This window comes from Aythya fuligula, chromosome 5, assembly GCF_009819795.1.
Source record: "Aythya fuligula isolate bAytFul2 chromosome 5, bAytFul2.pri, whole genome shotgun sequence".
Classification (NCBI taxonomy): domain Eukaryota; kingdom Metazoa; phylum Chordata; class Aves; order Anseriformes; family Anatidae; genus Aythya; species Aythya fuligula.
This window is the reverse complement of record NC_045563.1, coordinates 60,327,772-60,349,934: the sequence shown is the minus strand read 5'-3', so window position 1 is coordinate 60,349,934 and position 22,163 is coordinate 60,327,772. Positions and strand designations below refer to the sequence as shown.

General features: G+C 38.0%; 1 protein-coding gene across 1 annotated transcript in view; it reads right to left on the bottom strand.

Moving 5' to 3' along the window:
* The window catches only part of PIK3C2A (phosphatidylinositol-4-phosphate 3-kinase catalytic subunit type 2 alpha), a 44,966-nt gene that overhangs the window by 1,412 nt on the left and 21,391 nt on the right, over window positions 1-22,163 (bottom strand). Inside the window, exons 9-32 of the mRNA XM_032188005.1 lie at window positions 19,994-20,137; window positions 17,865-17,907; window positions 17,565-17,778; window positions 17,337-17,459; window positions 15,517-15,684; window positions 13,206-13,314; window positions 12,304-12,446; window positions 11,483-11,671; window positions 10,982-11,075; window positions 10,622-10,716; window positions 10,120-10,300; window positions 9,404-9,508; window positions 8,366-8,458; window positions 8,062-8,191; window positions 6,420-6,556; window positions 6,141-6,310; window positions 5,216-5,372; window positions 4,696-4,805; window positions 3,761-3,968; window positions 2,089-2,213; window positions 1,543-1,660; window positions 1,365-1,446; window positions 865-974; window positions 498-623 (exon numbers count right to left, since the gene is read on the bottom strand). Coding sequence (XP_032043896.1) covers window positions 498-623; window positions 865-974; window positions 1,365-1,446; window positions 1,543-1,660; window positions 2,089-2,213; window positions 3,761-3,968; window positions 4,696-4,805; window positions 5,216-5,372; window positions 6,141-6,310; window positions 6,420-6,556; window positions 8,062-8,191; window positions 8,366-8,458; window positions 9,404-9,508; window positions 10,120-10,300; window positions 10,622-10,716; window positions 10,982-11,075; window positions 11,483-11,671; window positions 12,304-12,446; window positions 13,206-13,314; window positions 15,517-15,684; window positions 17,337-17,459; window positions 17,565-17,778; window positions 17,865-17,907; window positions 19,994-20,137 — 3,174 coding nt within the window. The remainder of the gene's footprint in view (window positions 1-497; window positions 624-864; window positions 975-1,364; window positions 1,447-1,542; window positions 1,661-2,088; window positions 2,214-3,760; window positions 3,969-4,695; window positions 4,806-5,215; window positions 5,373-6,140; window positions 6,311-6,419; window positions 6,557-8,061; window positions 8,192-8,365; window positions 8,459-9,403; window positions 9,509-10,119; window positions 10,301-10,621; window positions 10,717-10,981; window positions 11,076-11,482; window positions 11,672-12,303; window positions 12,447-13,205; window positions 13,315-15,516; window positions 15,685-17,336; window positions 17,460-17,564; window positions 17,779-17,864; window positions 17,908-19,993; window positions 20,138-22,163) is intronic.

Genomic DNA, 22,163 nt, shown 5'->3' with positions numbered 1-22,163 from the left:
TCAAGAAGGTTTTGGTTATCCAAATGAAATTACACTGATTACTCCCTTTTTTCTGACTCCCTAGCCACTGATATTTTAACTGCACATTATGACCATGCAGTATGTCTGTTTCTCAGAGACTAGGCTGAAGCACATGCATGTTCTATTTTGTGCTCTGAAGCGTTTAAGAGGACCGGTGTCTTCAGATGCAAGTACTTTTTACATGCCAAAAGTTCTGAACTGATTCTTTTCCTCATCCTGAATCAATGAATCAGGGGTGGGAGACAACGTTTAAGATTCCTTTACTTCTCTCCATCACTCCTCAAAGTCAGAGTCAGAAATTTCATTTTTAACAGTACATTTACCTATTCTGATTATTTTTTAAACAGGGTGAAGTTTTTGAAACAAGTTCCTTTCAAGTTTATATATCTTCACAAATTTATTTAGACGTTATTTTAATTACTGCTTAGACTAGAAGACTGTAACTACAGGGAGATGTTACATAAATCTTAACTTGCCATTTCGTTGAAAGTTGGGTTTCTTGTCTTCCGGGAAATTTTGGTTTTGCGTTTGGATGTTTTGTGCGTGTCTGGCAATAAGTAAGTTTTTACATAGGGATTTGGATCTGCACCATCTTCTGTAACCTACAATCCAAAACCAAGTCAAGTTAGAAAACTAAGTAGCGCGTGCCCATTTGATTACTTTCAAATTGCTAGTCTTAGCCATCAACCTAGCCAAAACTAGCAGCTGATTTAGGTTTGCAGTTGGAGAATTTGTAGGAAGAGATACACTTCCATCATCTCTACATCAATCCAATTCAAGAAGGTAACTGACAAAAAATAAATAGAATAGTTTTTGGCAGGGAGCTGATCTCCTCTTACTTACCAGATCTTTAATATGCATCACCATGATGAACAGAGTGCTGTTTCTGTATGATATGGATAGCTTCACTTCTCCTCCCACTTTGCCTGAGGTAGGACTTGATGGACTTGCATCTGAAAAAAAAATATAATTATTCCCTTTGTAATATTTGCATATCATTATCAGTACTACGTGAATTATTTACACTAATTATTTACCAATTATTTTAAAGATTTTTGCATTCTCTTGTAAGAACCAACCTGGAAGTTTAGAGTAAGAACTTGAATAATTTATTCAAGCCACAAGCAAGCCGAAGTGATGACACATACTGTTGCAATTTTTGGTATGCTTTCTCATTTCCTAGAAACTGTACGCAAGCACGTCTGAAAACTCTACAAAATTCTCAAGGAGTCAAAACTGCAGTTAATTGTAAAAGATTCCTTAAAAACCACATGAAAAAGGTGTCATACTACCGTCACCCAATTTATAAACATCACACCTCCTGCCCTGAAAATAGTACCTACCTGTAGATCTGGTGATTCCGTCTATTCCTTCCACTTTGTCATCACGAAGCAGTGGATGGAAAAACGTATAGACAAGATCACACTAGATTTGGAAGAAATGTTACATATTAGATTAAATGGTAATGAGCACTAAAATTTGAAAGCTTTCATTGGATTTGCTCAAGTTACTTGAACTCACTTCTGACACCTCTGAAGAACTGTTCATCAGACTCTGGATGTAGCTGTTGAGCTCGACTTTTCTTTTAGCAGCTACATCTTTTATGTGCGTTCTTCCCAGGACCATCTTGTTAGGAAAGCTGTACGGGAAGAACAACATAAAGGTTTTAGTTAATTTCCTTGAGGTTAGTACAGTAAAAATGTCATTGCAGTTTCCACCCTGAAGCATTAACATCCCTTTTTACAGTGAGTGGAAGCCTGGCATGCTTATAGGTAATGATGTTTTAAAAAGGCAAAGAAACATTTATAGGTAACTGTTACCAATGATACATCACAAACTACAGATACCATGTTGGCCCTCTGGCTCTCCTCCATAAAACTTCAAGATGACAATTTGCTCCCTTAATTGCCATCTCTGAGGTCTACTTAGCTTGAAACGGAGGCAAAACTGCTGAGAAGCGATCTTTACCTCCACCCAGTTGGAATCATTTTTTGCTGCATTGTATTATATTAAACAGTGCATTATACTTTGCTCATTCTAACAGCGATGAGTGAGTGAGGAACATACCCTGGTAACTTCCAGAGAGGAAAGAGAATGCCAAGTTTGTTGTGGAGCTCCTGGAACTCATCAAATGTTCGGAAAACAAACGTTGGCTCAGCTTGCCCTTCTCTCAAAACTCTCACTACATATATCTGTCAGAAACACAGAAAAAAAAGAGACAGTAGGAGTAATGTTACAGAACTGACTTTGTGTGATTGTATTTTAACAATTAACTCCTCCAACTATGGTCATCTTTCTCCTGCGCGCATTTCCCAGTAACACTGTTTGAATTTTAAAGTTAGAAGCATTAATAGCCCTACTCTAAGGCAAAGTAACATCGCGTGATTTTCCCATAATGTAGGTCCACATCTGACAGTGGGATAAAAGTAGTTAAAGCTCAGCTGTCAGCATTCTCCCTTTGAAGCCTCATTCTAAGTTCATACTGTACAGCAGGTGAACGAACTTTTAACAGATCAGTGCAAGGTTTTATCTAGCCATATACCTATGCAGCCAGAACTGCTGTGAAAATTTACAGGTAGACTATGGAGGAACCTAATGACTTCTGCCTCCAATTCAAAGGAGTTTTTGTTTGTTTGTTTGTTTTTAACAGAAGCAGATTACATCACCTTAGCAATTTCCTGGAAAATAGAAGGCTACCTTGGCTTAGATCAGGAGTATTCATATGCATTTGTAATACAGTGACTCACTGCAAAGCTTTTCTTCATCTCTGAATTATTTATCTTTACTCTAACTTACCTAGGTGGGGTCTAGGAGATTAAGTCATTCACAGCTTGGAATGGCAACTTGGAAACAGATACAGGTAACCGTATTAGCACGGCACTTTTAAAATCAATTTGAGGAAAAAGTAATTTGGGCTAAACTAGTCTAGGCCAGCAAACAGCCATAGTGAAATAACGATAATAAGGAAGGAAACAACATTGTTGCACATCTCCATGGGGGTATGATTACCAATAAAAGTCTTAAAGTGTAACCCAGGCCTATCAAAATCCTGAATTGTATTGTTTGCTGTTACTTCTGCCCTTTATGCTTTTTTCTGGATGCTTTTCAAGGCGTGCCTTCATTTTGAAGAATATTCTTTGATGTCAAAAATACCGATCTCTACTCTAGCAACCGAGCTGTGGGTTTAGCCTGGCCAGCAGCTAAGCAGTCCCACCGCTGCTTGCTGACTCCCACACTCCAACTGTGCGAACAGGGGAGAGAATAAAAGCAAAGTACGAAGACTCACGGGTTGAGACAAAAAGACAGTCCCCGGGGTGGAAAGGCAGGAGGTGATGCAAATGCAGTTTCTCACCACCTCCCATATGCAGACCCACACCCAGCCAGTCTCCAAGCAACAGCCTCCTTGGAAGATGATTTCCCACCCACTTCTTCTCCCACCCCCCAGCCCCTCTTCTCCCCTTTTGTTTTTTAAGCTAAGCACGATATTTCAGGGTATGGAACATCTCTGGTCAGCTCCAGGCAGCTGCTGTGTCCCCTCCCAGCTCCTCGCCCACCTAAAGCCCACTCCCTGCAGGAGGCAGCTGCGGGATGGGGTAAAAAAGAGAAAGCCTTGACACTGGGCAAGTGCTGTTCAGCAACAGCCAAACCAAGGGCCATAAATCCAAAACAGCACCAGATGGGCTCCCATGAAGCAAGGAAAGTTAACTTTATGTTCTACACAGGGATTCTACATACTTACATAATGTTTATCTGGATTATACCTCTTCTGGTACGTAAACACAGACACTTGTTTGATCCGGCCGTCTTGTTTCAGGGAGTACGTCTTCGCAGAAAACGAGAGGATGGGTTCATCATTGGATGGCAGGCCTGAGAAACGCAGCTGAGCCAGGTTGTGAATGAAAAAATTAAACTTTGTGGCAACGCTTCCTAGACTGGATTCAATCAACCTACAGAAGAAAAAAACAGCTTCAAATACTCAGGCGCATGTCAGAACACACCAAAACTGATCTGTCAATGAATCGGACAAATTTTAAGTCTTTAAGAAAAATAAAAAAGCAAGTTCTTAATGACAGGGAAACAGAGTTTTTAAATTCAAATTGACCGACGAGCTAAAAAATACAAAAAATACGTGCATACTACTGCAGTCTGTTCCCCTCTCCCCCCCATGTATTTAAAACACATTCCAATAACACATTTTGTAACACGTAACAACAACTCAGTTACGCTACATGCACGCACCCACTTGCTATATTGCAGTGTCATCCTTCCCTCCCCAGCACAGAAGCACTTTTTGGAAAGCTTCTTTACACTGCACGCATTTCAAGGATCCCAACACACATGCTGCTATTAAGGAACTTGGATGCATTCCTTTAAAAATTCAAGTCCCAAGCAGCAGAACAGAATTGCTTGCTCTCACTCTTCCAAACCATTCTTTTGCACGAGGTTACCCATAAATGCCAAGTATTTTAGCACAAGCATTAATCGTGTATGAAACTGGTCTTATTTATGCAGTTCACTGGTCCACTGATTGGCATCCTGCGATTGTACGATGCAACTAACTCAACTTCAACAGACATGCTTGTGAACATCCTCAATAAATTTTCACCAGAGCAGGAAGCTCCCATCAGAAGGATGATGCTGGTGGTTATTTCAGTTCTTTCACTTATCCAGTACCTTGTAAAGAAAATGGTGGCTTCTGCATCTGTTGTTTGGGGCTGGAGAGCATCCTGGACATACTTCAAGTCCTGAATACTACTTAGTTCTGGTAATCCAGAAGAAAGCATCTGTAGGAAATTCCATTTGCAGTTTTAATATAATAAACAATTTAATGTGGAAGTAATTAAAACTCTTAGACCTTCAAACTTCAGTGAAGCTGCAATAAATTGCTAAATGCTAACAGATACAGCCAAACAATCGCTTCCAATCAGCATTTACTCCCTTGTCTTACCCCTGCTAAGTTAAAAGCACCTAGCAGAGCTTGGTATTTCTGAAGTTTTAAATTCTCAGGAAATAGGTAAGTAGTTAAAAAGGAGCCTAAAGAAATTCACCACATAAAACCTGCCCAAGAAGTACATCTGATATTTCTGGTTTCTAAAGACGTGCAAGAGTTCTGGCACCATGAAAAGCTCAGAATGTAATATGAGCCAACATCATAGGTCTATCACGTTTCAGTTGAATTTGATACAGTGCTTACCAGGGAAAGTAGGTTAAGGAAGAGGTTTGCATGTTTCCTTATCGAATTGTAAGCTTGACAACAGAGATCCACAAACAACTGGAAGCGAATAGTCGGTTTTTCACCACCGTTAATGACATAAGCCATATCTGACGTTAGCACAAAAGGAGCCCGATCCCTGTCCAAAAAGCACAGGATTTCCATGTTGATTATAAGGTCCGTTCACTTTGTCTCCTGCTTTCCTCCACCCCCAGGCATTCGGTATCAAATAATCCATTAATACCACATTACTCTTCTGGTTTGGGAATCAGCTGCTTCCTGCCACCTTTGATTCCCAGCACATTAACACGGTACCGGACTGGCAGATTGCCCAGAGCAATACTTGGAAGCCAGGTTACCTTACGGTGCCCTTTGTCCCTCATTTCTAGAAACCATAACACACTGATAAAAACGCAATGAATATACTGTCACCTGAACTGATGATATAAATCATCTTCCCCTATGCAGAGGAGTAGTAAAGACAAACTTGCTGCTCGCTCTTGTCTCTAATGTTGGCATTTGCTACTGTTTTAGAAGCCAGTGTCTGTTTTCATTCATTCCACACTCAGAGGTATTTGGATTATGTAACATTTCTGGCACTCCATTATTCGTTCATTGATAAAATTTACATAATAAGCATTTTATTTGAAAGATACACCTATGTGCTTTGGCTTAAAACAGTTCCAGAGGTAGAACATGGAAATAAAAAGCTGGAGACTTCACAGAATTCATTCTATACAAGCAAGTTTGAATGCATTCTGGAAACTTAGGGGTTAAAGTGGAAGATATTGGCTTCTAACTGAGAACATCACTCATCAGGAATTTAAATGTTAATGCTTATAAAGCCTATAAAAACATACTATAAAAAATCACTTCATTCTCTACATTGCTTAGCCACAGAAAATACCTTTTAAAGCTACCAAACATTTGTGCGTGACCCAAAAATTTTCCAAAGTCGATGTGAAACATATGCCCTGTGTTTCGAAGCATTATGTTATCATTGTGGCGGTCACAAATTCCCAACACGTAAGTAGCTACACAGCATCCTGCACAAGAATAAATGAAGTTTTCTGAAGCCTGGGAAGGAGAGAGGGAAAAAAAAGTCAATTGAGAACAAGTATTAATGGGAAAACAGCATTCATACATCCCTTTTAAAAGATCTTCAGAAGAACACTGAAAAAGTTACCTTTTCATATTCTTCCTCAGTAGGATTATATTTCCGCAACCATTCTGCCAGAGGTTTGTCTTTAAAAGAACCCGTCACTCCATATTCCACTTGAATTTTCCTAAGAGTTTCTGAAGCAGGAACGAGTTCTACCATGCCTTCACGTAAAATAGAACAGAATATATTTATTATCTCCTTACATTGTATCGTGTTTTCACCATTTAGTAGAAAGTCTCTTAACAGTGATGAATTTTATAAGTTGAGATTTGCTTCTTTCAAAACTGACTTCTAATTAAAAAGGACTTCTTACAAGGCATGCCATGAAGCATGTGTAGAGATCCAAGTCAGCCTTGCTTTACTACAAGTAGCTTCAGATGCTACAATGCACATACAAATTATTTTCTGACTGAAAGCATTACTGTGTAATTTAGTTTCTACTACATAAACTAGTATTGGTCTGTAACTGGAAAATATTTTGATACTGACATTTCTCAGACACAATCTAACAACTTTTAATGGCTGTTGAGTGTCAAAATAGACCAGGCTATTGCTTCAGAAATAAGGCAGAGTGGGATTTACATATGGCCTTATTTTGGAGACACCATTTACTAAAAATATTTGTATAGCTAGATCATAAAAGGAAAACACTGATGTGATTAAAGTAATTTTATTTCTATCCTGGTGAGAGCTACTACAGGGAAATCTGCAACTTACATCTTTTTTATTTTTCACTTTAATCCTTCACGTGCTTTAAGAATACTAATATGAGCAGCAACAAAAACGTAACATGCTATGCCATCAAGTCATTGCTTAAAGTAGGAAGAAATATCATCTGTTTCTTGATGAAAAAAAAGCAAAGTCTTACAAAAATTGAACTTTCTTGCTTAGGTTTGCAAACCTGAATTTCTATTTTCTTTATTTGGGAGTTTTCATCATGTTGTTCTAGGGTCTGGCTGAAAAAATATGTTTCTACACATACTCTTAAAGATGTTTCCTACTGGCTACCTCTAGAGAATTAGCAACTAAACTAGCAAAAGGCACGTTCAGAGTGCAAGGCAATCTTAAAGGTCTGTGATTTAAGTTTCAAACCTAAAGGCCTCATATTCCCAAGGAACTTGGAGAAGCACATCACAATAATTCCAGGAGGGCTAGAAGATGAATGCAGTGTTTAATTTTTCTACTTTTTGCATGTTTCAATACTCCTTGACTCAACTTCAGCAGACTCCAAATACCTTATAACGTCAGTTTGGACTTGAATACATTCCTTCACCATAACTAACTTCCAGAATCAGGACTGCCAAGGCACCATTAGTTTCCTGTGTTGCAGTACGAACACCAGAAGCATTACGCTTTTATTGTTACATTTATGCATTTGTATCACAGTTCATCAATAGCAGAATGTATAAGCCTCAGGACTCGAGAGAAGAAACAAATTGAAATGCAACTCAGCCACCAGGAAATTCCTAACAATTCAACCTTCTCTACTTTTGAGTATGGGAGTTCCCTGTAAAGAAGGCTTTTGGCTTTTCCCCGTTTCTTGAGCCTGCCTTTGAGTAGAAATTTCCTCTATGAGCATGACAAAAAGGTGTGTGTGGGGGGGAGAGGGAGGCAGGAGGGAAGACACAACTGGATTATAGATTATAAACAGCATCTGGTTTTGCACCTCGATCTTTTCCAGTTGAGAGACATTTGAAGATAACCATCCGTAGATCCAGTCCCTCCTGCAGCCAGATCTTATCCATAATCTTAATCATTTGTAAAGCCAACATATCTTGTCGCAGATCTTCTCCAACCTTGAATGGAAATATAAATGTTAAGTGGAGACATAAAATGCTTTCAGCAAAACTAAGTTTCAGATTTTAATTGCTTTACATTTCTAGTAAGGAATGCATTATGCATTAATCGCTGTTTCAGTGGTATCAGTTATCAATTAACATTTTTCTCTCCACCACACACATAAGGCCTACCTTAAACATCACATTAATTTCTTCTCCCAGAGGGTCTGCATTTATCAGTGCAACTTTCAGTGGTACTGCATTGGAGCTGAAGAAAGAACACGCCTACAAGTAGATTTAGTGTTAATACTCGAAAAGGACTACTCCCATGAGCACAGAAAACAGGACATTCTGACAACAAGCACAAACGACACACAATGTGAAAATTCAGATTTCTAACGTTGCGATTGTGGGGAATACGCGCTTCTTTTGAATAAAGACCTCTTCGGCTCATATTTGTTTAGTTCTTGTATGAAAGCTGACAGTGCAAAACAGTAATGCTTTATACATTTTGAAAAGCGAGTAAAATATGAATAAATATTTTATCGTATTTTAAATTTGAATTATAAAAAGTGGTTATTTGCATCTCTTGCTATATTCTCAGTTAACTGCTTTCAAGTTCATACTTCTTATTTAATTAATAGATATAATAGAGAAGGAAAGCAAAGGAACTCTCTACATAGGAATAAATCCAGCGATAGAGACCTTTAGGTTCCTACTCACACACAATGCTTCTCCTACACTATCATTCATTGGATCTTCATAATGAAATAAAGCTATTATTTGCCTTCCTTGATTTAATATATCTCTTGGACATAACCAGTAAAAGGTAGCTGCACTGATTTCACTTTGGTGTCTCATTGATTTAACCTTATAGCATTGTTCGCTTTTCTGTTTTGATTACCACTGCAAACAAGATTTTTTTCGTGTACTTCGAGTATTTCTCTACTTTACTAAGTCAGCATTGCTGGTCTCAAAGCAGACAGGGTCTGAAGTAGTAATAAACTACTACTTTTTCCTTTTTAAATAAAAGTTCCTTCACTTGGTTTTATACAAGGATAACCTTATCCTTTTCTTAGCTAATTTTACTCCCTCCTTCAATCTATATTTTTAATAAAACCCTCCCCAACTAGTGCAAAGAGCTTTCAAGAACTTGATTTTCCTATTTGTAAAAGCTTTGCCTATGTGTCATTGTGACAAAAAGACTCTGAAACTATGGATGTGCTGTACCTTAATATTTAGTTCTTTTGCCACAAGACTGGGATTGAGAGGCAAACGGCACTTGTTCTTCAAGAAAAATGACTGCACACGTTCCATACCACTTTGTAAAGCAGCCTGCAGAGAGAGAGAGAGAAAGAGAAAAAGTTCATCTGATATTCTCCTAACTGGAGCATCTACAGGAAAATTCTGGACCAAGTTATCCCAAAATATACCATAGCCACTGCTTTAACTCCCCAGTGTCAAAGGAATACCAAATATAAGTTCCAACAATTGTTTTGGCTACTAAAAAAATTGCATATACTTAGCAGTACGATACTAATATCGCTTTTTGTTAAAATTTTCTAACTGAATCAGGTAATAGCATCCCACTCTATCAAACTGTAAACTCTTACATTCTTATCACATAGATATCCCATTCTTTTGCAGAAGGGGATCACTCTTCAGCAGTAATAGCTTTAAAACTAAATTTAAATCTAAGCTTACTGTACACAGACAGCATCCCTCTTCCTTACCTTATCACCTCACACAAAGCCATGCTGCAGTTGACAACAAATTTGACAAAGACACTGATTTCTTTAAGTCATTAGCTTGCTACAATGCAGAGCAACAGATTCATAGTCTTCCTATATGTATATCATTTGATTGAACTTAGACTAAAAAGGTAATTGACTGGACTGCTTTGAAGGTAAACTTCTTAAAGCATATTAAAAATTTAATCTACACACCTGTCGACCTGATACACTTGTTTGCTTGACTTTTTCTGCTACCATTCCAAAAAGCTGAACCAGTCTGGTCTGCTTCTCCAGCTCTTCCCTCAGCCCTTTTCCACAGACGGAAAAAAAGGCTCCAAGAATTTGCTCATATCTTACACCAAACTTTGAATCATAGAGCGTATCCTTAAGAAGCCTGAAATAACAGATTTAAATTCAATTTTCATCAAGGAAATACTGTGAACAGTGCAATAGTCAAACATAGAAATATTTTAGCGAACAGATGCTTTTTATATACATAATATATACATATAATCAGTATCTTGCTTTAAAAGGCAAGAAATTGGCGCCTCAAAGAAGCACTGTGTTTCTTCATAGAAAAAAGCAGGATGTAGATTTTGTCTCCTCTTCATCTGATGTAACACCGTTATGAACTGTGCTATTAAGACAGCATTTTTTCTGGAAATAGTAATCTTATAATTATCATATGTGAACAATGGAACAGAGAACATCTTACCAGTAAAGGTAATGTGCTATTCGGATACTTCCCAATGCCCGTGCCAAAAGAAATTGGACAAGAGCACTGTCCAGGTAAGTTTCATACTTCAGTGCCTAAATACAAAGAAAATGAAATAAATGGGATATAGATTTACTTCTAGATGAAGACATTTTATGGCTGGCACACTGATAGAACCACTACAAATCCAGAGGACAGTCACAGAGCAGCTACCTACTTAATCTGTTTTCCACCCGATGCAATAATTAAGGTTATTAAGTATAGAGATAGGCAGTTGCATTTCCATGACAAGTAGTCAGGGACTCCTTCAAATTTTCAAGAGCAAAAAATTCTAACTTCAGCGTAAACAGTAAATCTTACCTGCACAAACTGAGGGAGGAAGTCTGTTAATTCATCATCACTTAATGTCTCTATCCAATTCATAGCTGTATTTCGTACTTCCTGATCAGCAAACCTAGAAAGTCATCACAAATCCATATCAAGTTTGTTCTGTTCGTGTAGGACTTAACTTCCTTTTTTAAGATTAGCTAGATAGAAAAGAATCAATAGAAAGTCTGTAACAGCTCGATAAAGGGCCTACAAGTTTCAGATGCTTCAAAGGCATTACGTAAGATACAAACAGGTGTGTTTAAGACAAGCATACCAACTTCTCAAAACTTCAGTCTCGACAGCTTTGCTGTATACCTTGCTTTCTGTTACAAATTAGATTTCAGAATCCTAACCGTAACTGCTGGTCTTGACTACATGACTTGGTTAAGCCTATCGGAATAAAGTTAGGTATGAGAAATTTTATTTAGCTTATCTTCTACTGAAGAAAAGTCATTTGTGTGACACACGCAAAGCTTTATTTTGTTTTCTTACTTTGAATCAAGTAGTTCCAGTGCAGCTAAGGGTGATAAAGGAGGCCACTGCTGAAGTAACGAATATATTTCTGGAAGACTTGCCCAGTCCCAGTGAGGGGCACTAGCCAGTATTTTTGGTAAGCTATTAGTATGAGTATGACAATAATGTCTCTTCTCCCACAAAAATTCTTTATCTTCTTTTGACAGCCTGCAGACAAAAGCATTTTAGGTCATAATGCAAGTTACAGAACATCACCCGCATATCCCCAGTGCTACTGGTCATAGTATATGTACAGATAACCTTGCACACAAAATAGAATGACATGTAAAATGGCTATTTCCTCCATAAAAATCTAAACCAGGTGCAAAACAAGACTCAAATGTTATGGAAACAGTTGTTCGAAGTTATAAATTTAAGAGGACAAGAATAGGTTTTAGTGCAATCTGAAATAAACCAAAATGTTCATGCTAGTTTGGTGCAGATGGCTAGGATTGCCTGCCAGAAATGCTTTCATGGCATATAAACAGCCACTGCTGAAATTGTCACTGCCCCTTGTAACTGAAGAAATATCAAGCAGGAATAGGCATATCCAACAGCCAGGCAGAGTAGCAATTTTCTAACAGGAGAATACTATGACACTGGCTACAGAAAACACAAGTGAATTTATGAAGTCAGCACCATTATTTTGCAGGTTTCATTCAATCTCGTCTAGAACTCCACAGGTCTTCAAAATACACTAGAAGCACATTCAAGAAGCTTAAGCATAAATTAACATTCCACACCCTAGCTGCGAAATTGTCATGCACAAAGAGATCATAGCTACAAAGAGGTGAACATACCCAATGGTGTTATCCTTAGAGAGAATGGCGAGGAGACGTTCTCTCATTGGTTTCTCTAATGTTTCTATGGAATGTTGCACAGTAGTCTTTGCAGCCTGAGGAATTTTATATTCAATATCAAAAGCATGGGATGGAAAGTCAACCTAAAAAAAAAAGGTCTTAAGAACTGTGCGGGAGGCTCCCCTTTCCAGCAGCATCAAGTGTTCAGGCATCTAAACTCTTCAGTTCTATACACGTAACGCTTTTCAGGCATTGCTTCCAGAATATTGCCTGCCCCATCTCAATTATTCCACAGAATTGTGATCCTTAATCGTAGGACAACTGTGGTGACGTACAAAGCAGTAGTTGGAGTGTTGGAGTACTCCTCTGAAGTGAAATGAGGATGCTTAGAGCTTAGCCTAAACACGGAACTATTAAAAAAACATATCCAGTGGTATCAACCAAACCATCAACTCTAACCATATTTTGGGACTTCTAAGCCATGCCTAACAAAGTACCTCCCCTTGGGACCAAAATTTGGACAATGAATTGAGAATGAGAGGCACTCATGTTCTGTGAAGAAACTGGAATTGCTATCACTTGGGTCTAGACAACTCCCCTTTCAGCACACGTTTCTACAGATTGCTTTTCAAAGGTCTTCTCTCCCAGTACTGATAGCATCTATTATTAAGGCATTTCCAATGTCTCCAATTTCAACACAGTGATTCTGTATCTGAGTTTAATATATTTAACACAGCTTTCCATCCTTTGCCCTCAAAGGATAGTAATTGCTTTTCTATGCTGGCTTTCATACATGAAAAGATTTACACTCTCCCTAAAACAATCTACTACCACTCTTGTATGAGTTAGTCACAACATTCACACAAAATGTAGTCAGGTTAAGTCAGAAGCATATATATAACCTGCAGTACTATTCTTTCCATATTTCCCTTCTTACTGGCCGTCCCTGATGCATGATTTGGATGCGATGAGGTCCAGAGTTGCAAGAGCTTTGTCCCACAAGTTAGCAATCTGAGAGAAAAAGCATGTACAGGTGTTAGTGTCACAATCTGTTTACTTCAACAGAGTATTAGTTATTAAAATAACATCAGCTTAAAAAAGGGGATTGCGTCCATCAAGTGTCACTTCCATTTTTAACTTTCACTGGACATGTTTTATATTTAAAATCCCTTAGTATGCCTGCATACAGCTGTTATTGAAAAAGGCAGAGGAAAAATCCGGTGCCGACACGGTTGACCCAGCTAAATTAAGCGTTCCCAACTTCTCAAAGAAAAAACAAATACCTCTGCCTCTGAGGAATAAACCAAACACAAGAACCTCCTTACCCTCTCAGAAGAAAGATAGAGGCATATGAATGTTATAGAAATTATCACTTGCCTGGACTTTCCCCATTACTAGGTTCTGCTAGGGCATATCATGCGATATTGATATTTGCCCATTTATTTCCAGTGTTAGTAGTTTCCAACTGTAATGAGGCACAACTAAGGTATTTCATAAAGCAAGAAGCATTGTAATCCTAAGCACAGCAGACTTCTGTCCACCTTTAAAAATGAAAATGACATCTCTCAAAAGACTGCTCAACGGCCAAGCTTTCAGTGTATTTCAAGAAATGGTTTAGTATTCATACGTTTTAAAGAACAGTTCTTTATTTGTGTCAATATTGATTAACGAGGAGTTTGCGGTGCCAATAAAAATTACTAGATCATGCCACAAAGTGTAACTGAACAGCTTGTTCTTTTCAATAGTTTCCCAGTTTAATATACTTGCTATAGCCTCCTGCCTCATCCACAAGCAAAGGTATTTTAAGCCATTCCAAACACACGCCATCAGAATGATTAGCATTTTGGAATACTCATCACCTAGTGATGAAAGTTTCAAGGAGCAGGAAAATGCAGGAGCATTATTTGAGGAACATTACAGTAGGCTTTTCATTCTTAGTCATATAAGAAGTTTAACAGGATCCAGCAACTGTATTTGAAGAAAGATCAATTGAAACTAGAAGTACTCCAGAAGCGTAACAGAATTAAACAGAATTTTTAATTTTTATTTTTTAAAGAAACCCAGCTTTGAATCAAAAGGATACTTCAGAGTATCCTGTGATCTCTATTACTCATACAGGTTAATAGGCAAAATGAGCCGTTTCTGCTAAGAAACTACACATGTATTTTAAAAGATACATGCGTTTTAGAACACTATTTCCATTCTCTTGCTGGCTTATTTATTGTCACCCTATTAATGGGCTTAGAAATTTAAGAGTATTAAAGAAAATCAATCTATGCAAAAGGTAAGATACCTAATCAAATTTAATTCTCCAGTTTTGCTGCTGTATATATAAACTTAAAGAAACACGCAGCACTGATTATTTTACAGCCAAGGCAAAGATGCCTCTAAAGAATAATAGTACTTAGAAATACTGCAAACTGTGAATTAAAGGTGTTTTAGTTACAAGATAGAGCCGTTGCCATATTTAGCTCTACAAAAAGAAGTGGATGAAGAGTTATTCTTTCCTATCTTAATACAGTGTTAAGATAAAAGGCCCCCTTACCTAGTGACATGGAAGGATAGTACACTATTCACCTGCTGTCAGGATTCTGTTCTCTTTTGTAGTGCACTAGACACTGTTCCTGCTGAATCCATCACTTGCTGCAAATTCTTTCTTTTGCAAATTGCATTCTCTATCACCACAGCTCATGAATTGGCTGAGAAGTGGCTGTCTGCACTTCACGTGCTAAAATATACACGAATGCCAACTGAGCTATCTCTAGCCAACATGAGACACTTTCAGAACTCATGCAATGCCACCCATCAAGACCAGGCCCTCTCAGTGCAGAAGGGAGGCTTTCAGTTCAGCAGATGGTGACACCTGCAGATACTTTAACTGCATCTGACTTATGCAGCAACAGATCCAGATCTAAATGTCAGTGAATTAATTCCTCAAAGGACCACTTGTGGTGGTGTTGCGCTTACATCCTCAGCTGCTGCATACTTACAAACTGTTGCTGCTCCCTTGATCTCTTTTGGCCTACACTACCATGGGTCATCCCCATGAATTTAATTGAAGGCATTATTTCCATAACAACACTGTTGAAGATTCTTACCTTTGTTACTTCCTGCTACATTCAGCAGCAGAGAAGCTGTTTCTGTAGTTAGGTGTCCTAAACTTTATGTAGAATAAATCACATTAACAAACTTACCCGTATTTTGGATACTTACCGCCTAAAATCAAAAAGAGGTAGAGAAACCTGACCCAACATTTCTGGGCCCTTTCTCTGCTTATTTGAATCAGGCGAACTTCCACTGCTTTGATTCAGAATTCCAAACAAAGTCAGACACAAGACTGATTCCAAAGGCAGTTGTGAAATCTGGATGGGGAAAATTATTCTATAAAATAAAAGTATTAAAGTAAGTCAGACATAGAAGGAAAAACAATTATTAGTAAATTACAGGCTTGTCATCCATATAATCTGTTGCTGCCTTTGGCTTTCAAAAAGGCAATTAACATGGAAGGACAAATGCTTCCGTGCAATTATATTTCACCCCACTATCTCCCACACCGATAGTTTATAAAAACTAAGTTACAATTCTGCACTGGAGATAGATTTAGAACAACCCTTTTTAATTGGCAGTAGAACAACCCTCTTTAATCTTTGTCTCTTAAATCACATTCCTTGCTCAGAACTGCACAGTCCAGCATAACCAGTCTTCCCACTCCACTCACTACCAGGACACACAATTCCAGGTTAGCTGCCTCCTCATCTCTCAGATCTTACTGAAGAGGCAGCTGACAACAGTTTCCCATCCCAACGTATTAACCTCTTAAGAACTACTGAAATTTAAGTTCACCAGAACAAACCCAGCAATCCCATCGAAAGCAGCTGAAGATCACACACCCCACTGGACAACTTGAGTTTTGTTTACAGGGTTTTCACTGCTTAAAGCCTTCTGTGATTTTCTGTAATTTTTTGCATTGTATTTTGGCGCGGTATCAGAGCACACTACTAAGCCAGTTACAATACAAAAGACCACAAGTGTACTAAGCACCTTGTAAGCAGCCTGTTTAACATCTTTCCCTGTACTACACTGTCACTTGTCAGCAAAAGACCTGACAATTAATTCATTGCAATATCAGAAAAAAAAAAAAAGAAAAAAAGTGGCCAGAGTACTCTCTGGAGGCATGTATTCCAGAACCTGAAACTTTCATTCCTGGCCTGAAATAATTTGTCACTGCAGACTTCTGGAGTATTCCTTGGAGTCCATCTCTGACCTTTAAAAATAGTCAGGGAAAGAGAAATAAGGAAACACGGGAGCTCATCTGACACCTCAGTTATGCAGACTGCCTGGTAACTACGAAGTCAAAAAGAGTAACTTGTGTGTAGATAATGAAAAGTGTTTTCCCCTCTCAGATACCACCTGCCATCCTCTTTCTCTGCATGCTCCTGCTTCCTCCTTTCCTACCCTTTTCCCCTGCCCCATAAAAAGAGCCCTAACTTTAGTAGCTCGAACCAGACATTCTCATAAGCTATAGACAGATACTCTAAGTACTTATGCATCTGATCTCTTTATAGAAACAATCCTCAATTAGATTTATTAATTAGATACGAAGTTGTTGTGACATATTTGGAACAAAAAACTATTCAGCATTAATGTCAATAAAAGTCAGCTGCTTTCCCTCCCCATTTAGATAATCTGAGCACTGCTTAAAAGCAAGCTTTATTCATCCTTCTTTAAGCAGTGCAAGCTGTTCCCATTACAAAGAATGCTATGACCTTCCCAACTCATTATAGTTGTATACTATAAATAAATTAGCACAGGGCGCCTGTCCAGAACTTCCATTCCCAGTTTTAAAACGCAGGGCAAAATACCATTCAGAATAATATTTCTGATTTTGCTCTCAAGTCTCACACACAGTTCTTTCAACACTTTGGAAGCAAGAGCTGATTCAATTAGCATACTCAGCAGCCAGCTAGGTAGGTATTACCTAAAACAAAGTATTTTGTGGAGGGAGTGGTGGTTAGCATTCTAAAATCACTTACAGTTCATCCCATTTAATCAAGTAGAAGAAGTTCTTGTATGTGCCAACCTTCTTGGACTGAACAGGTTTGAACAGATCTTTTCCATTGTGTGTCAGAGAACAAATCAAGTAGTATTTTTCATAACTGAACATGGAAAAGAAAATAAACAAAAAGTAAACAAAAAGTAACTCCACAAAATAATAATAATAAAAAAAAAAGGATGAATTTTACAACTAAGGAATTACTTACTTTGCTACCCAACCAGGAAAAATTCCATGTGCAGCAAACACTGTGAACTGGAGATGCTCCGTGGCAGTCCATGCTTCCTTCGTACTCTTATCTTTTGGAGAAATTGCTGCTGAACTGCTGCTACACAAATTCATGTGGAGTTGCAGAAGGGCCTCAACTGCTCTTGTTAACTGGTCTATACTCACTTTCAGAGGGCTTTCAGGCTGTAGTGAACCTAATTTATAGGTTACCTTTAATGTGTATCTGCCTAAAATAGCCACCTTAGAGCAATTTTAAATAAAATTAAAGAACTTTACTCACCAGATGAACTCTTGCTAGGGTCATCGCCACATTTTAAGGATACCTACACAGTAAATTAGAGCAAATTTCAGTAACAAGAAGCCTATACTCATTTGCCATTGCCCTTAAATCTGTCTTCTCCAGAAATTACAAAACATCTAAATTAGGGCCATATCTGGGTTTATGCACCATACCTTTTATTTAATTACAGTTCCTCAAGAGCTAACAGGCAGTGTCAAAATTTCCCTGTCATGTAGTAACCACACACTAAGTTCAAAAGCAAACGTTTTGTCAAGTCACAACTATCCTGACATCCCTCATTAACTTTAAACAAAACAAGCTACATTGGAATATTGCTCAGGATACTCTCTCTTCCCCGAGTAAAGAGGAAACTCAGGGCTGTTGCAGATGAAAGCAGAAGCTGGTAGCTCCACTACCAACAATTTAAGTCTAACAGCTGTTTTGTGGCATTTGTTAAGGCATCTTTGTAGGCATAGTTACTGTAAGTTTTCCGAATTAAAAAGAAAGTTAACCTGAGGAAATCGAGGAGTCAGTACTGCCCCTATCTGCCGTGTTTGCTTCTTGGTCTGCTCAAATGGAAGCCTAAACACGATACGGTATCACAGCAATGTCTAGTCTCAGCAAGGACACTACTGCAGTCTACAGCTGACAAACCAATTATGGGAACTTACTCCCTTCAAATAAGAAAGGATTTCATGCCAAACCCAACTTTGATACAACTGAAACTTTTAATGAAAACTAAGCTGGTGATTTAAAAGCAAAACGTCTTGAATTCCTTGACCTGCAGAATGAAAGCTCTCCTTACACCTTCCATGCTTTAACTGAGCACCTTCTCAACATTAAGTTTCAACTGGCAAAAAATTCTGCTAAAATAAAAAAAATAAACCTAGAGGTGTGAGGTAAGGGGATCACATCTTTTTCCCCCCCTCAGAAGAACTGCTGTGTCTCCACCACACTTGAGGTAATCCAAGTCCTTTGGATGGCAAGGTGCCCAACACTGGTGGCACAGCGCTACAGATGTCATTTTCTACTTGAGAATCTACTATTTTCTTTTACATTTTTGGCCACTGCATTGACCCACAAACCAATTACTAAAGAAAAAGCACACACAAACAGTATCTTACACGAGGTTTTGATAGGTTTCTGAAAGTAATCCTTCATATACATTGCCATTCAAGCCAGTTTTCATCACAAGAAAATTGAAGGTTTTTACTGATAAAGAGGTACTTGTTTCAAATTCTGCTGGGATAGCATCTCTTGTGGAAGTTATTTTTACAATGCAGTCTAATTATTTGTACAGTTTTCTCCTATCAAAAAAACAAACACTGGAGAAATACATGTTGTATTTCCCTAGGCTTTTCCACCAATTTCATGTATTCGTCTGCAAGAATTTTAGTGCTGGTGACAGCTATATTTATTCAGACTGCATTTTGCAAAACTTCAGCTCAGTATTCCAAATATATCACTACACTGATGAAGCCAAAAAAAGCAACAACAACAGCACAGGAATCACCACTCTCTCTAATACGACAGCAAGAGAGCAGAAATGGCATTACAAGACTACTTAGCTTTTTTCTTTGCATACTTTTTGCTTTAGTGACTTTATGACAAAGTGATACGAGGCCAGTTCTGCTCAAATCACCTGCTTGTGGTAAGCCAGTTTTATCACATTCTGCACTACTGGAGAAATTTCATTTTTGCCCACATGCTCAGGAATGCAGGAACATGGACTGCCAGAGTTTTAAAACGTTGTTATTATTCACATAAATACTGCACAAAAAATACAACATGTGAGTTCCTCATCTAAGTGTAACTGCATTGATTTCAGAGAGCGTGAGCGAGCTGTCAGTTTCCCTGGTCAGATTTAACAGCATCTGCTGTGACTTTAAAACTAGGTTAAAGTTGCTGTTTGGAACAAGAAGGGATTCCAAGACCAGGTGATTAATGCATTAATAGCAAATTGTTAAAATAAATTGATGTCACCAAATAAAATAAATAAAAAACACAAACAAAAACATAACCCTGACTGAACCGTTGTCAGTATTTGCAGCTACTGGAGATTATGAAATAATATTCATTGCTGTTAGAAAGCATACCTCAGAACACAATTTATAGTGTTAAAAGTTTACCTCGGTGTTTTTAGTCCTTGGAAGATTAACAGCCCTCCTTAGCTTCTTTACTGATTCCGTTATTGCAGGAGTCTCTACGCCATCCAATGTGGAACAGATTTTTCTGACAGTCTTAATTAATTGATCCACTGCTTTATGCTGGTTCTAATAAGGAATGTATGAAAGAACAGATTGAGCTGATCACAATCGTTCAACCCAGTGTTTCTTTAAACTTTTTTTTTATTTTTTAGAATGAATTGCCAAGACAATTTTATTATGAGACCCACTTCTCAATTAAATAAAACGATGTAACAATGTGGTTAAACAAAAAGTCTCAGTACTGAGAATTTTCTTGTAGCTCCGTTACCAGTGCCATAAAACCAGGGCTAGTACAGATTCCAGCATGGTGTCCCTAGAAACATATGGTTTCCAATCATTTTTCCATTAAGTTCTAAGCAGGTAAGTACTGTCTAATGAGATACTAAGCTCAAATTCCCACATGATGTTTAAAAAAAGCATAGTTTAAAAATACTCAATTAGTGTGAGGAAGGAATCATGCTAAAGCAGCAGCTTTTCAATTTCAGCCCTCTTAAACAGGTAGATTCAAGATACATACGCTACAGTATAACTTCCATAATGGAACATTTCTCTTTTTGGCTTCACTTTAACACATTGTTTGAAAAATGTTTGTTCTAACTGTTGCCTTGCATATCACAAAGCTTAAATAGTTCTTACAGGTGAAGCAATGGCAAACTGCCATCCTGGAGAAGGAAAGGAAGGCAGATTGTACACGATTGTACACTTATCTGGAATCTCTGAATATCGCCTTCCTCCTCTTCTTCAGAGAGAATAAAAAATGCCTAATTTAAATCCAAAGAATCTCAGATTTTCTTTTAATATAAGCAAAGTCTTCAGAATGAAATCTCTTTACTTTTAAAAGGCTTAAGGTATAGGGACCTTCCACAATCACTTTTGAGCAGTTAGTATAATATTCTCTTCTTAAGACGTAAACTGGTTCCTTACACCCACACACACACACACTTTCTCCTCCAACATTCCTGCAAATGGATAACAAAGCAGCCATTTGAATTAAAAAATGGGACTGGCAGTTACTTGGCAACAATTAACTTCGTCCTGGTTTGAAAATAACCATGAAAGTTGGAAAACAATGCAAATATTTAAGCCTACTTTGAAAACTAACACTTTGAAGATAATGGCTGTTTGGCATATGACAAGCGAAGTCTCCACTGTTATCTTCCTCACAGGATCTCAAGTTCATAAAAATGCAGTAGCTAACTTTTAATATGTCCATAGATGTGAAATCAAAGGCTAAATACAAGTGATTTGCAGATCACTTTTACCCAGCTTCTCTTTGATTTGCAAGCTTCAGCTACTGAGTACGTACATAAATTCACTTCAGGAAGTATTAAAATCAAATGCAGTAACTGCTGGTATCTGGACCTAGTCATCACCTACAAGATCCATCTCCCACCTTCGGAACTACCTCGTGGTTAGAGTAGAAACTAAGTCTGAATCGTGATGTTTTGCATTCCTCATCTCAGCCTGTGAAATTGCAGTTAAACAACCAAGCTGAGGCAGCTGCAAGAGCAAAGCAACAAAAACACCACCATCTCAAGGAGCACTAATATCTCATTATTCTACAACAAAACTGTGTTCAGAACTGCCCCTGAATACGTGGTGAATCACCAAAGGCATTAGAAAATCCTATGACTGAATGGTATTAAGGGGATATGTAAATAGCAGAAAAAAAAAAAAAAAAAAAGCAGAAAAAAAGCTTGTTGAGACCTGCACTCCTGGAAAGGCAATAAAACAGACTTCCTCACGATGTTTTTCATTTCCACCAAGGCACTCATTTTAAGACTCTTCCTTACAGAAACCGTTTAAGAAACATACTTCTTATAGAAGCTATCTGAGGTTTCAGTCTCCGATTTACATTACTCTCAGGAGTTAAACAAAGACAGTCCTTCCAGAAATGAGCAAAGTAGGTCATCATCTTCAGCTACCTTTTGCATGTGGGAAATTACTCCAAATTATTGCACATCGACTTGCTTTAGGTTACTTGTGATACAGTGAAATAGCCACTGATTTTGACATTGTATTTTAAATGAACTCAATAGTCTTACGTGAAGCATAACCAACTTCGCTGTTCCAAAAAAGCTTCACCTCTAAC